The 15,142-nt window shown below is 38.4% G+C and overlaps 1 protein-coding gene across 2 annotated transcripts in view; it reads left to right on the forward strand.

Moving 5' to 3' along the window:
• MED14 (mediator complex subunit 14) overlaps window positions 1-15,142 on the forward strand; it is an 81,396-nt gene that overhangs the window by 23,969 nt on the left and 42,285 nt on the right. For both annotated transcript variants that reach the window (XM_080910968.1, XM_080910969.1), the window contains exons 11-12: window positions 8,018-8,143; window positions 11,956-12,034. In XM_080910968.1, the coding sequence (XP_080767094.1) occupies window positions 8,018-8,143; window positions 11,956-12,034 (205 nt within the window). The remainder of the gene's footprint in view (window positions 1-8,017; window positions 8,144-11,955; window positions 12,035-15,142) is intronic.

Consider the following 15,142-nt stretch of genomic DNA (forward strand, 5'->3'; position numbering starts at 1 on the left):
TCCTTCCAAACCATGAGCATGAGAGATCTTTCCAATTTCTGAGATTTTCCTCGATTTCCTTCTTTAGAGGTTTGAAGTTCTTGTCATACAGGTCCTTCACTTGCTTAGTTAGAGTCACACCAAGGTATCTCATATTTTTGTGATTATTGTAAAGGGTATTTTTTCCATAATTTCTTTCTCCACGTTTGTCCTTTGAGTATAGGAAGGATACTGATTAGTTTGAGTTAATTTTGTATCCAGCCACTTTGCTGAACTTGTTTATCAGCTGTAGGAGTTCTCTGGTGGAATTTGTGGGGTCCCTTAAGTACAATATCATGTCATTTGCTAATAGTGATGTTTTTACTTCTTCCTTTCCAATTTGTATCCCCTTGATCTCCTTTTGCTGTCTAATTGCTCCGGCCAGGACTTCCAGTACTATGTTGAATAGGTAGAGGGAGAGTGGGGCAGCCTTGTCGAGTCCCTGATTTTAGTGGGATTGCTTCAAGTTTCCCACCATTAAGTTTGATGTTGGCTGTTGGTTTGCTGTATATTGCTTTTATTGTGTTTAGTTATGGGCCTTGGATTCCTGTTCTTTCCAAGACTTTTAACATGAAGGGGTGTTGAATTTTGTCAAATGCTTTCTCAGCATCTAGTGAGATGACCATGTGGTTTTTTTCTTTGAGTTTGTTTATATGGTGGATTACATTGATGGATTTCCGTATATTAAACCATCCCTGCATCCCAGGGATGAAGCCTACTTGATCATGGTGAATGATCGTTTTGATGTGTTCTTGGATTTGGTTTGCAAGGATTTTGTTGAGTATTTTTGCATCAATGTTCATAAGTGAGATTGGTCTGAAGTTCTCTTTCCTTGTAGGGTCTTTATGTGGTTTAGGAATGAGGGTTATTGTAGCCTCAAAAAAAATGAGTTAGAGTTCCATCTGATTCTATTTTGTGGAATAGTTTGGAGAGTGTTGGTGTTAGGTCGTCAATAAATGTTTGATAAAATTCTGCACTGAACCCATCTGGACCTGGGCTTTTTTTGGTTGGGAGGCTTTTGATGACTGCTTCTATTTCTTTAGGTGTTATGGGATTATTTAGATGGTTTACCTCATCCTGGTTTAACTTTAGTATCTGGTACCTGTCTAGGAATTCATCCATTTCCTCCAGATTTTCTAGCTTTGTTGAGTATAGGCTTTTGTAGTAGGATCTGATGATTTCTTGAATTTCCTCAGTTTCAGTAATTATGTCTCCGCTTTCATTTCTGATTTTGTTAATTTGAATACTCTCTCTTTGCCCTCTAGTTAGTCTGGCTAAGGGTTTATCAATCTTGTTAATTTTCTCAAAGAACCAGCTCTTGGTTTTGTTGATTCTTTGAATGGTTCTTTTTGTTTCTATTTGGTCTATTTCTGCCCTAAGTTTGATTATATCTTGCTGTCTACTCCTCTTGGGTGTATCTGCTTCCTTTTGTTCTAGAGCTTTCAACTGTGCTGTCAGGTTGCTAGTGTATGCTCTCTCCAGTTTCTTTTTGGAAGCACTCAGAGCTATGAATTTTCCTCTCAGTACTGCTTTCATTGTATCCCATAGGTTTGGGTATGTCGTGTTTTCATTTTCATTGAATTCTAGGAAATCCTTAATTTCTTTATTTCTTCTTTAACCCAGCTATCGTTTAATAGAGCATTGTTTAGTTTCCATGTGTATATGGGCTTTTTGTTGTCTTTGTTGTTATTAAAGACCAGGTGCCTTAGACCCTGGTGATCTGAAAGGATGCATGGGAGTATTTCAATCATCTTATATTGACTGAGGGTTGTTTTGTGACCAATTATGTGGTCAGTTTTGGAGAAGGTGCCGTGAGGTGCTGAAAAGAAGGGTGTATTCTTTTGTTTTGGGATGATATGTTCTGTAGATATCTATTAATTCCAGTTGGTTCATAATCTCTGCTAGTTTTACAGTGTCCTTGTTCAGTTTCTGTTTCCATGATCTGTCCATTGGTGAGAGTGTGGTATTAAGGTCTCCCACTATTATTGTGTGGGGTGAAATGTATTTTTTGAGCTTTAGTAGGGTTTCTTTTATGAATATGGGTGCTCTTGTATTTGGATCATGTATGTTAATGATTGAGAGTTCCTCCCTCATTGTATTTGGTTTTCCACCTATAATTCATTGTAGTGCTGGGTTTGTGGTCAGATATTGTGTAAATTTAGTTTTGTCTCGGAATATCTTAGTCTCTCCATCTATGGTGATTGAAAGTTTTGCTGGGTATAGCAGCCTGGGCTGGCACTTGTGCTCTCTTAGGGTCTGCATGATGTCTGTTCAGGCTCTTCTGGCTTTCATAGTCTCTGTTAAGAAATCTGGTGTGATTCTGATTGGTCTGCCTTTATGTTACCTGACCTTTTCCCCTTACAGCTTTTAGTATTCTTTCTTTACTTTGGGCGCTTGGCATATTGACTATTATGTGTCGGGAGTAATTTCTTTTCTGGTCCAACCTATTTGGAGTTCTGTAAGTTTCTTTTATGCTCGTGGTCATCTCATTCTTAAGGTTAGGGAAGTTTTCTTCTACGATTTTGGTGAAGATATTTACTGTGCCTCTTAGTTGCTATTCTTCGCCCTCTTCTATTCCTATTATCCTTAGGTTTGGTCTTCTCATTATGTATTGGATCTCCTGGACATTTTGGGTTAGGAGCTTTTTGGTTTTTGCATCTTCTCTGACTGTTTTGTCTATGTATTCAATGTTGTCTTCAGCCCTTGAGATTCTCTCTTCCATCTCTTGTAGTCTGTTGGAAATGCTTGCATCCTGTGACTCCTGATTTTTTTTTTTTTTAGGATTTCTATCTCTAGGGTTGTCTCTTTTAGTGTTTTCTTTATTGTGTCCATTTCCGTTTTAAATTCCTTCTTCCATTCCTTCATCTCTTTGGTTCTGTTTTCCTCTAGTTCTTTGAGTTCTTTGAGTGTTTTTCTTGTTTCTTCTTTAAAAGCTTCTATTTCTTTATGCTTTTCCTCCCTTTCTTGTTTAAGAATCTCTATCATCATCTTGAGGTATTATTTTGGGTCTGAGTCTTTTTTTTCTGGAGTGCTTGGCATTCCACTGTTTGCTGTGATGGGAGAGCTGGGTTCTAGTGTTACCAGGTTGTCTTGGTTTCCCTGGGGTATGTCTTGGTTTCCCTGGGGCACGTTCTTTCCCTTTCCTCTTGCCATCTTGTTGTCAGTGATTGGTTCTCTCCTTTCCCTTGTACCTGGCCTGTGTCCGTAGATCTCTGCTGTTCCTGGTGTGGGATGGTCCAAGTCCCTGTTCTGCACTCAAAAGCCGCTTGCTGGGAACAGAGGGCCCAATGCCAGGTTCCTTGTTCCCTGGATCAAGCAGGGCAGGGGTGCACTTTCCACATGCTCGGCAGAGATCTCTCATCCCCCTGGCTACTTGGCTCGCCTTCTCACCAGGCTTGTGTCCCTGGATCTCCCATAGCATGTTTTTAATAATATTTACCACTCATTGTGGTTATTTTTAATTTTCAAATGTTGTGAATATAACTGAACATTTGTCCCAAGTTCTCATGTGGACAGACACTTGTATATATGGCTGTGAATATAATAACTGGTGACCTTTTTTCCTACTAAACAGCACTTCACGACCTCACCACCAGTGTCTTAAGTGTTCTGCCTTCTCCATATTTTCACCCATACTGGTTATTGCTTCTTTTATGTTTGTTTTTTTTTAAGCTATCCTACTGTGAGATTTCATTATATAGTTTTGACTTGTATATTCCATGTTGAACATCTTTTCATATATCTTCAGCAAAAATGTGTGTTCAGATCCTTTGTTCAGTTTTATAAGTGCATTTATCTTTTTTGTATTATTGAATTGTAAGAGTTTTTTTTTTTATAGTTTGGATATGTCTCTTTTCATACATTCTGGTTTGCAAGAATTTTTTCCCATGCTTGATAACTTTTTAATGGTATTTATTCTACTAATTTCCTCCCTGGCCTGGCCCCCTCCCTTCTGATAGGGTGTCATGTGGTTTTGGCTAGCCTCAAACTTGTTAAATAGTACCTGGCCCGACTTTTTTTTTTTTTTAAAGATAGGTTTCCCAGTGAGCCCCCCCTCAGGTATGTCTTGAGCTTGAGGCAGTTCTACCTCTACTATCCTAGTTCTGAGATTATAAGTGTGTGGCACTGTGCTCAGCTATTTTTTTTTTTTTTGTTTAATGCCATTCAGAGTACACTCTTTTTTGTTTATGCTTCTCATGTTGAACTGAAGAATCTGTGTCTTAAAAACCTGAGATCCTGAAGACATACAGTATTTTCTTTAAAGGTTAATATTTAGCTCTGAATCATTATGAGTTAATTTTTGTATATAGTATCAGATAGGTATTGAAGAAGATATGCAGTTTTACCAATAACATTTCTTCTTAAGGAAAACTCTAAGCATTCTACAATCTTTTCCCCCTCATGGAGTCAGGGGTTCTAAATGTAGCTCTGGCTGTCTTGGAATTCACTTTGTAGATCAGGTTGGCTTGAACTGAGTGAGATCTAAATTCTAAAATTTCGTTGTTGGAGCTGCAGAAAACGAAGATTTGTGATGTTTTGATAGGCCTTTGTTTACTCTGGTTTATATCATTAGTAAACAAAACTTAGTAAGTAAAAACTGACAATGATTGCTCAGGGATATTGTTTTCAAAAGTAATCTCTATGGCCGAAGATGCAGCTCAGGTTGGTGAAGTGCTTTTCTGGCATTCATAAAATATGTTGTGTTGGCCTATGCCTGTAATTTTAACACTGGGAGGCAGAGGCTTAGAAGTGGAGGGTAGTGGGTTAGGAATTCAAAATTATCTTCACCTACATTGGTTAGCTTATATGAGACCAAATGTGAGCTCTTATTAATATTTTTGAAGACAGGGTCTCCATATCTAAACCTGGCTGGCCTGGAAATAAATCACTGTAGTAATTTCTGTAGTGCTTTGAGGATCACCTCAAACACAGAATTCTCTCCACCTCTGCATCCAGTTTAAAGTGTATACTGCCACACTGGTTAAGTGTAAACTCTAAAGCACATGTTCTGGTAGTGGTAGTTTGGTGTACTGATTTAAGTTCTCAGAATTTCTTTTACATGCATATTGTAGTGGTGTCTCTACCTGTGTAGCCAGAAGGCCTTGAGTTCAACTGAATGCCCTCAAATATATACATGATTTGAGCTCCATTTTCCAACTGTAATTGGAAGCTGTTGTTAGCATACGGTCTTTCTAGATCTCTAGTTCCAGTAGAAACATGTGTTACCTCAGTTGCTTCAAGCCCTTGTTTCTACTGTTCTAGGTGTTTGAAAATAGTGTTATAGCGGCTATGATTTGGAGATGAGGAAGGAGCTTCCTTTTGAGATTGCTCCCTCAAGTCCTGTTTTTATCAGGGACAAGGGAAAAGGGTCTATTTATCTATCTATTTAGGGTTTTGATTTGTTACAGTCTCATTATTTAGCCACAGCTACCATGAACTCAGAGATCACCTTGGCTCTGTCTCTAAGTCAGCACTGGGATTAAAGGTGTATGTACTGGCCTATAGATCTTTGAGTCTGTTAGTGCTGTTGCTCTCAATTGCTTGCATTTTTCCATGTTTCTAACTGGAATAGCCTGAAGTGAGTAATTTAGGAAGGCCTAGGAGAAGGAGAGCTGTAGGGGTCTGAAGTAGCAGAGATAGAAGCATAGACTTCCCTTCCCCTCCTGGAGTGAAGTTGCCTCAAGGGCAGCCAGCTGCAGAGAAGACCAAAATACAGTGCAAGGCAGGAGATATATGGCCAGTTCTCAGTGATGTCTCAGTCCTGGGAGTCCCTCACCCATCAGTTCTGAATTGGCATTGTAATTGTGTTTAATTTCATACGTCTCTTCATTTTCTCAAAAAACAAAATCAACTAACTAAACAAACCCTCCAAAAATAGTGGCCATAGGATATGTTCAAATATATGCATCGACGTTATTGTCTTTCGGATGTATATCTTCTGATGCATGTCTGTATGAGATCATTCAGTTTTGGTAATTCCATTAAAATTATAATTGTTATCCCAATTGGCAGTTGTACTTTATTGTTGCATTGTTTTGTACCACATCACAAATTATATCACTGTATAGAAATGTTTTAAAAATTATCAACCCCTATCAGGTGATGTGACTCAGTAACTGAGTATGTATGGCCTTACCGTGTTTAAGACTCTGGGTTCTGTTCAAGGCCACATAAACATAAGAAGCCAGCAGCCCTGCTTCAAAACGTTTTATTCTAATTTTTATTCTACTGCATAATGCACTATGTTCAAGACACTTGGTTTAATCTCATTTGTTGCACTGGTGTTGAATTATAAAATATTGTATCAAAAATTTTTAGTCTCCTTCAGCTTTTTACCTTAAAAATTCATATTACTTTTTGTTTGCACAGACAGCACTGCTGGCATCTTCACCCAGTTCTGTGATTCATGAATGGCAACATGTGAAAGTATCTTTTACTTGCCTGGCTCAGTTGTTGCCTTTGAGACTTACTATCTCATCTGCTGATTTAGGCCTAGTCCTGGAAACTTCTAGCCTCCATACACTCTAATCCAGGCCTAGAGTGTTTCAGCCTCTGATACTTACTGCTGAAAATAAGCTCACCCCTTCTAGCTCCTCCTGAGCTCTGGGTGGCTGGTTCAACTCAGTTGTTCTCACTCAACACTCCACTCTAAGCTGACTGACTCAAGCTAGCTTTCTGCTTCTTACTGAATTGCTCTGGTTAGCCTAAAATTAACTCTAGCAATCTCTAATCTTTCTGGCTCGTTCTGTCTTTACCTGTGTCTGTAAAGCTTTCCTGGTAACTGAGAGTTACTACCTCTGAATTCCACAAACTGACTGAACAGGACTGCCTAGAAAGAACTAAGATCTGCATGCCTCTGTCTCCTGAGTGCTAGGATTAAAGATGTGTAAATGCCTGGACCTAAGCTTTTCTTTACCTGAAACTTGCTCTATACTAGGTTGGCCTTGAATTCAGAGATCTGTTTGACTCTATCTCCTGAGATTAAAGGCATGTCTATATTCCAGCCAGATCACATAGACCTAGAAGGTTTTTGGGTGAGATCTCTTGCCAGAGCAGCCATGTTCTGAATTAAAATGAAAATTCCTCTACAGTGGCTCATGCCTCTAATCACTTCACTTGGGAGGCTGAAGTGGGAGGATTGCTGAGATGAGGCCAGTCACACTTCCTTAGCGACTACACAGTTAGACCCCGTCTTAAAACAATGAAATGATGTTCATTTCCCACTGTGCCATAACCAGGCCTGGTATTCAGTCTGCAAGATGAGACTAGGGCATGTTCAAAGTAGGGTGGGCACATATGACTTTTAATTTGGTTGTAGCCAGATGAATTTCCTTTTGTAGGCCTCAGCAGTCTGAGCCCCAGTGTGCTTTTTAGTGCTTTGAGTTCCTAAAGGATGAGTTGATAGGGCCTGGGGCAAATACCACCAACTCTTACAAACAAGTAGAAAAATTCGTGTTTCTTTAAAAAGTATGACCTCTTGATGTCAGAAAAAAAAAAAAAACAGTAAAAAAATTACATTGAAAATCTTTTTGGGGTATAAATTTGTATTCTAAAATATTTTTTCTTGATATTTTTCAACTAAGGAAGGTGGTTAATGGGGACTCTTTTAATGCTTGGGAGCAAAGATTCAAGGCGAGCTTGGCTATAGAGTAAACCTTGCCTCAAACCAAAACCAGAACCAAAACAAACCAATAAAAGGGGCAGATGGAGAAAATTTATAAACATTGACTTAAACCTGACCTATTGAATGGAAGGAACTCAGTTAACTGTTGGGTTTGGACCTTCAGCAGATAAAGTAACTCTTTTTAAATGGAATTTCCTGTCTTTTTCTATCCTTTCTATACATATATGTGCTTTGTGTATCAACTAGAAATGCCTTTCTTCCTTTTCAGCTTCTACTAATTGACATTGTGATCCAGTTTCAAACTTTATAGAATTATGTCTTCTATATTTAGACCTCTACTCATTGAAAAATAATTTTTAATTCTCATCTATTCAGCTTCCATAGAGACTGCACTTCCAGCTCTAATTGTACCCATCTTGGAGCCCTGTAGTAATTCGGAGTGCCTACACATTTTTGTAGATCTGCATTCTGGAATGTTCCAGTTGATGCTTTATGGACTTGGTAAGTTACTGAATGTAAGTTACTGAATGAAAGGTGTGTGTGTGTGTGTGTGTGTGTGTGTGTGTGTGTGTGTGTGTGTGTGTGTGTGGCCTGCATATATACATGTGCACCACTTGATCACTTGGTGCTGCTAGCACAAAGAAGTCAGAAGAAGACATCAGAGATCCTGGACTGGAACTGAAATTACAGATGGCTTTGAATCACCATGTTGGTCCTGGGAATCGAACCTAGATTCTCTGTAATCGTAACAAGTGCTCTTAACCCCTAAGCCATCTCTCTGGCCCAAGAAAAATTTTGTAAGAAAAGCAAAATTAAGATTATCCACTATAATGTATAGGAAGGGGTGGTGTGTATGGGGTGGTGTGTATAGCGTGGAGTATGAAAGGAATAGTGGACTGTCTGACAGCTCTTCCTTGAACCTTTTTAAAAAAAGTCCGATTTGAATTTGTGTGTGTGTGTGTGTGTGTGTGTATGTGTCTGTCAGAAGTTAAACTTCATTATTATTTAAAAATAACAGTGATAGATGATTTTTAGATTATCTGTTCAGGAGTTTGGTTTTTATTTCATTACTAGTAAATTGACATAGAAATGACTAGTAGGAATTGCTAGTATCTTTGTGACTAGAGGACATATTTATGACATTATATCTCTATAACAATTTGGAATATGGAGCCCTAGAGGAATGTTCTCTGACCTCAACTCAGTAGAAATGAAAGTTTGATTTCTAGTCAAGTGTATGAACTGAACTACATTCCTAGCCCTAAAGTTTTATTTCTTTCCAGGTCAGCCTGGTTTACAGAGCTAGTTGTAGGACACCAAGGCTACCTTGACAAGGACACCTTGTCTCTGAAAAAAATTTTTTTGATTTCTAACTTGTTCTTTTATTGTGTAGGTATTCTCAAGTGATATATATTTACTAGGAACAAAAGTATTTTCTATGACTGCTCAAACAATATTCCTGAATATATATGTATACTCTATTTGAAGTTAATATTTAACAAAATAAATAGATTAAGGGATTTTTTTGATTCTATTGTGTAGCTATAAAGGTTAAGTTAAATTTTATTTATTTAAATTTTTTTCTGAGACAGTATGTAGCTTTGTCTGGCCTGAAACTTGCTTTGTAGCCCAGGCAGGCCTTGATTCAAAGAGATATCCCTATCTATGCTCTCTGAAATAAGATTAAAGAATTTTGAAACATATTAGCAACTCATAGGAAATAAGGCTTTGAATCACATATTTACAACAGTGGCTTGTTTTTTAATGCCACCCCATCATCTAAAATGCAAACAGCGCTTATTTGTTGCTCATACACAACAGATAGTCCCAATGAAACACTGAAACTACATCATCTGGTTAATACCTTTCCCCTCATCATTATCTGCTTGCTAAGGTAGCCATGTCTTTACAGGCGTCAGAAAACTTTCCTTTCTTTGTCTCTTCCCTCGTATACCAAGTTGACAAGGGCAAATTTGGCATGCATCAGGTCAGACATGATCCAAGTAAACCCAGGACTCAGCAGTCACTGTGTTTTTTGTCAGGTATAGCTCTCTGCATATTGGCTAGGTCTATAAGCTACGTCAGTAGGAGGCTTCCTCGTATGCCAATCTTGAAGCTAGTGAATAATCAAGCCAAACCGGATAGTTGGCTTTGAGGTGCAGTGACAGCTCTGACATTTTAGAGAAACCATGTCACTGTGATATAACAAGTATTAAATAAAGTGTGTATTTATCATGCCATGGCTGACCATCTTGTTGGCTGAATTAGAATGATGATGGGTATTTGGGGACAGAGGAAAGTCAAAATGGGAAAGGCCACCACGAAATGCCTCCAAAGGAAGGTGTCTGAGATGTAGGTGGCCAGTAATACAGGTTGCCAGTAAGGTAGTAAGCACTCAATATGAAGGTATTTGTGATGGCTGTTATAGAGGCCCTGATTTTTCATCATGAAGGCACACAGTGCTCCAAGTTGGTATGGGTAATAACTGGAGAGCTAGGTAAATAGAGACCTCTAGCTTAGACTTTTTGCTATGATCAACCCAAATATTCCATCAGGGCAGTTACAGACAGAGCCAGCCGGTTCCACCATCAAAGCTACTGAAAATCCTGAAGTTTTGTGTATCAGTTAGTCAATATATTGGGTAAAAATTTCTTGCTGTTGATGAGCTGCCAAAGTGTAAGAGCCAATATTGGGTGCCAACACAAAGTCCCTAAATAAGCCTGGGTTGTTCAAACACAACTTTGGGTTCGTGCCAGCCACTCCGATCTTCGTATCCTGTGCCCACTGAAAAAGGATTGCCATAGAGAGCCCATCTCTAGTACTTGACCGCATACTGAATACTATATTCTATTTAGTATAGCAGGCAATCATAATTAATATGGAAATTAGCCTAGCCAATGTGGATGGATATTGTGTGCATGTGTGCACATATGCTTAACATTCTACAAGGCAGGAGAGAAGTAGACTACAAGGAACCTCTACTGAGATACTACTTAAGAGTCTGAGGGAGTAGAGTGAAAGGTCAGCCGGCTCTGAAGGTTCAGTATATTGTACAACATCCCCAGCTGGGAGGTTGAGTTTACGGTCCACCAGCAGCTGCTACCAGTTGGCTGCAGTCCTGCACCAGCCACTGCTGCTCCACCCCCATATTTCTGTATGTCTTTTGTTTCTCAAAGCCTTTATCTGTTTTCTCAAATCACTCATAGTACATACTCAGATAAGCACATAAAAACAAACAGGGATCAACAGTCGGATTTTGTGCATAGAAGTCAAGATACAGTAGAAATACATTTTCTCACTGTTGTGGGGGCTGCAGAATGATAATAAGCTAATGTTAGTGGAGTTTGTTTTAGTGTGGGCTTCACTCCTGAGTCTAGGCTTTTTTGACTATGTCCTTACAAGGGTGTGCACACTTTCCATTTCTGTAGAACAGTGGTTCTCAACCTTCTTAAGGATGCTGTGACCTTTTAATGTATTTCCTCATGTTGTGATTATCCCCACTTTAAATAATTATTTTCATTGCTACTTCATAACTGTAATTTTGTTACTGTGATGAGTTGTAATGTAGATATGTGATGTAGGTATATCTGGTATGCAATCTGTGTGAAGGGGTTGCTCACCCCCCCAAAGGGCTTGCCACTCGGGTTGAGGAACACTGCTATAGGGGTACTCTTCTCTTTAAGACCCTCACCAAGTCTGCCTTTGAGCTGCATTGCAGTGGCAATAAGGACGCTGAGTTTAGGGAGATGGGACTGCAATGGCTTTCCCCCTGATTTTATTTCTTTCTTTTAGATTTTGATCTAGTTATTTAAAATCATTTTGTGTCTTTTTTTCTTCTTTTTTTTTTTTAGATTTTGATTTCGTTAAAAGCACTTTGTGCCTTCCTTTTCCCCCCTTAGTGTTCTACTTACTAATGTTTTCTACTGCCATTAAAATTTAGACTGGCATTTAGTAAGCCAGTCATTTTTGGACAATATATCTTGCTTATGCTTTAGATCATTTGTGTGCTAATAGGCAGTGATTTTTTAAAATTTTAGTTACGATTCTAAGTCTAGTAATTTTCCGAATTTTAAATACTTTATGAGTTGGACATTCTATTTAACTCTTCAAATATCGGCAGAGAACTATTTATTTGCTGCTTGTTTTTGCCAGTGAAATATGAAGGACTAAAAGCAGGTTGATAGCTTGTTTATTCGCTCACTCACATACAACATGGTTTTCTGCCTTCAACAAGTTTAATTTAAAGTTCGGCTACATAGATAAAGATTTTGTTTGTGTTTAAGCAGTGGATGACTGAATTCTTTATTCTGTAGACCAGGCCACTCTGGAGGACATGGAAAAGTCTTTGAATGATGACATGAAGCGGATCATCCCTTGGATTCAGCAACTTAAGTAAGCTTACTTCATTTAGCTCAAGACCGAGAAGGGAAACCTATCTTGACAGTATTTATTTTCTTCTCCATCATTAGTCTTAATTAGTCACTGTCCTTAAAGTTTATGACATGAAACCTGAGCACCTTTGGTACCTTGAACTCTCAAATTGTCTTGGAATTAGTCCAGGATGGCTGTCCTTGGATCAGATTCCCTTCTAGAGCCAATGTTGGTCAGAAGGGCATGGCACTGACCTTTGATTCCTCATCATATTTTCTCCAGAACAAGCACTTCACTAACTCTTAGTGAATGTTGGTACCGTTTTCTCTAATAGAATCCTTTGTGGTATTAATTTCTCAGCAGATATTGTTCGAACTGTTGTTCCTTTTTCTCTAACATTGTCATTTAGTCTGTTTCAAAATGTCCCTGTTAACAGAACCTGAGAGAATTATCTGGGCTTTTATTACCATTCTGGGTCCACTGAGGTAGCATTATGGCAACTCTTACCAAACTATTCTTACTCATTTATTTCTTTTTTTGAGACAGGGTCTCACAATTGAAGTGTACCTCAAAATTCTATGTAGCTGAGACAAGTTTTGAACTCCTGATCCTCCTTCTGATATCTCTCATGTACTGACATGTGCCACTGTGCCCAACTCAGAATCTTTAAAATATTTTATAAGATTTATTAAATTTACCACGTTTGACAGCTGTCTAAACATCTAGTTGTGGAACATTTTTTTAGTACCTTTCTATTGCTCATGTACGTTAATCATCCTTGCTAGCCCTGGGTAATCACAAATCTATTTCTATAAATTTGGCTTTCTTAAAATGACTTTGATATAAACAGAAGCATAAGCTGTCTAATCTACTGGGCTTCCACTTGTATTTTCCAGGGTCATGTTGTAGCATGTATGCATGCATTATTTCCCCCCATGCCTTAAATGATAATTTACTGACTGATCAGACCACATTTTCTTTATTCTCTAATAAATGGGTTTACAGTGAGTGGAGTTGTTACCACTTCTTCTTGGCTGGTGTTTGAACTTACATTTTCATATTCTGTGGCCAAAACTTGGCAGTGGAATTGTTGGGGTAGAGAGTAAAAATTATGTTAGACTTTTGAAAGAAATCCCTGACCTTCTTTCCAAAGTAGCCGTGCCACTTTGGCGTTCAACCAGCACACAAGGGCGCTGTCTCGGATACTCACTATGGTCTGTGGTATGAGGAGGTATCTCAGCACAATCTTAGAATACTTTGACCTAATGGCTAATGGTATTGAGCATCTGGTTTACAGGATATTTTTGTATTATGGACGAAAAACAGATTTCTATTTAAAGAAACAGCTGGGCACAGTTGCGCATACCTCTAATCCTGGTACTTGGCAGAGGTAGGAAGATTAGTGAGTTCAGCCTGGTTTCCATAGTAACTTTTAGGTCAGCCAAAGGTAATATAGTTGGAGTCCTAGTCCCCAAAATACCAAGGCAAACTAAACAAAACCCCCAAATAGCTCACACATAAAATAGAAACCCCATTTATTTAGTAATTGGGTCAGTAGGCATAAAGTTACATGTGCTCCAGTAAAGAAAATCAAACGAACATACCCTAGGAAAATAATTGCAGAAGCTGCACAATTTTCATTCAGAATGTTTATAGGAAGTGTAACACTCACATGGAAATTTATTTTTGTTCCCAGAATTAAGACCAAAAGGTCAAGGATGAAATAATGAGTTGGACATGTGGGTACAAGCTCTTGTCCTAGCCCTCAAGTGGACATGTGGGTGGTACCAGCTCTTGTCCTAACCCACAAGTGCTTAGCATAGGGAATTGAAATGGGCTACATAGTAAGACTTTGTCCCAGGGTCAAAAAGAAAAGAGAGAAAAGGATTTTCACATATACTTTAAAACACTACCTTATATATTAATATTTGGTTTGGTTTTTCAAGACGGTTTCTCTGCTTAGCCCTGGCTGTCTTGGATCTTGCTTTGTAGACTTGGATGTCCTTGAACTCACAGATCTGCTTGTCTCTGCCTCCCAAATGCTGGGATTAAAGGTGTGTGCCATCACACTTGGCAATATTTAGGATTTTTAAGGTAACAGCTTGATATTATACTTGATGTAAGGGGGGATGTGTATATGTTAAAATTTATCTTTAGTTTTTTCCAATTGATGTTTTTAAAGTTATGATTAAATGTTCGATGGGTTTTAGTGATTAAAAGGAAAAAAGTTTTCTAGGACTCTGGAGGGAGAGATAGCTGGATCTGAGTTTGAGGCCAGCCTGATGTACATGGTGAGTTGCTACATGGTCAGAGCATGTGTCAAAAAACCCACACAAACCCAACAGAACCCACTTTTCTATTTCACTTTTGAGGGAGCTAGCTGGCCAACTACTTCTAAGATATAATATATTCTGGCACAGTTTGAACGCACATGGCTATCAGACCATTTAAACCACATGTAGTTTGTGCAAGAGTACCTTTTCCAAATTGACCTACACACTATTTGACAAATGGAACATGTATGCGCTCCATAGTTTGGCCATTTGGCACTGCTATGTTGCTGTGAAGGTGCTTGTTTGGTGTACCTTAGCTTACTGTGCATCAGTGAGTCTGAACTACAGCAAACTCACCAAAGTAAAATCCTGTGTATGACCTAAAAGGAGGGAGGGAAGAAGGCAGTCAATGCTAGACACTTTATAAAGAGTGGGGCTGACATCTATAGTGATGATAAAAATACAGTGTTTTACACTTCCTTGCTTAGTTGTATGAACACTTAGATTATTATTTTATTTTTGAGATTACATTATATGTTCCTACCATTTACCCATTCCTGTTCTTCAAATTTCTGGCCTCATTTTTTTTTTTTTACTAATTGTTATTGTACGTACATACATACATACATACATACATACATACATACATACATACATACATAACATACATTCATATTCCTAAAATATAGCCAGTTGAGTTCATATACTGTTCCATGTATGTATGTGTTCAGTGCTGACCATTGGCTTTTCTCACTTTATAGTTTTGTGTTTGTTTTGTTTTTAGTTTTCGTTTTTGTTTTTTGTTTTTTTTTTTCCTGTGTGGCCAAGGTTATCGTAAAACTTACAATGTAGACTA

Source organism: Micromys minutus (assembly GCF_963924665.1).
Source record: "Micromys minutus genome assembly, chromosome: X".
NCBI lineage: Eukaryota > Metazoa > Chordata > Mammalia > Rodentia > Muridae > Micromys > Micromys minutus.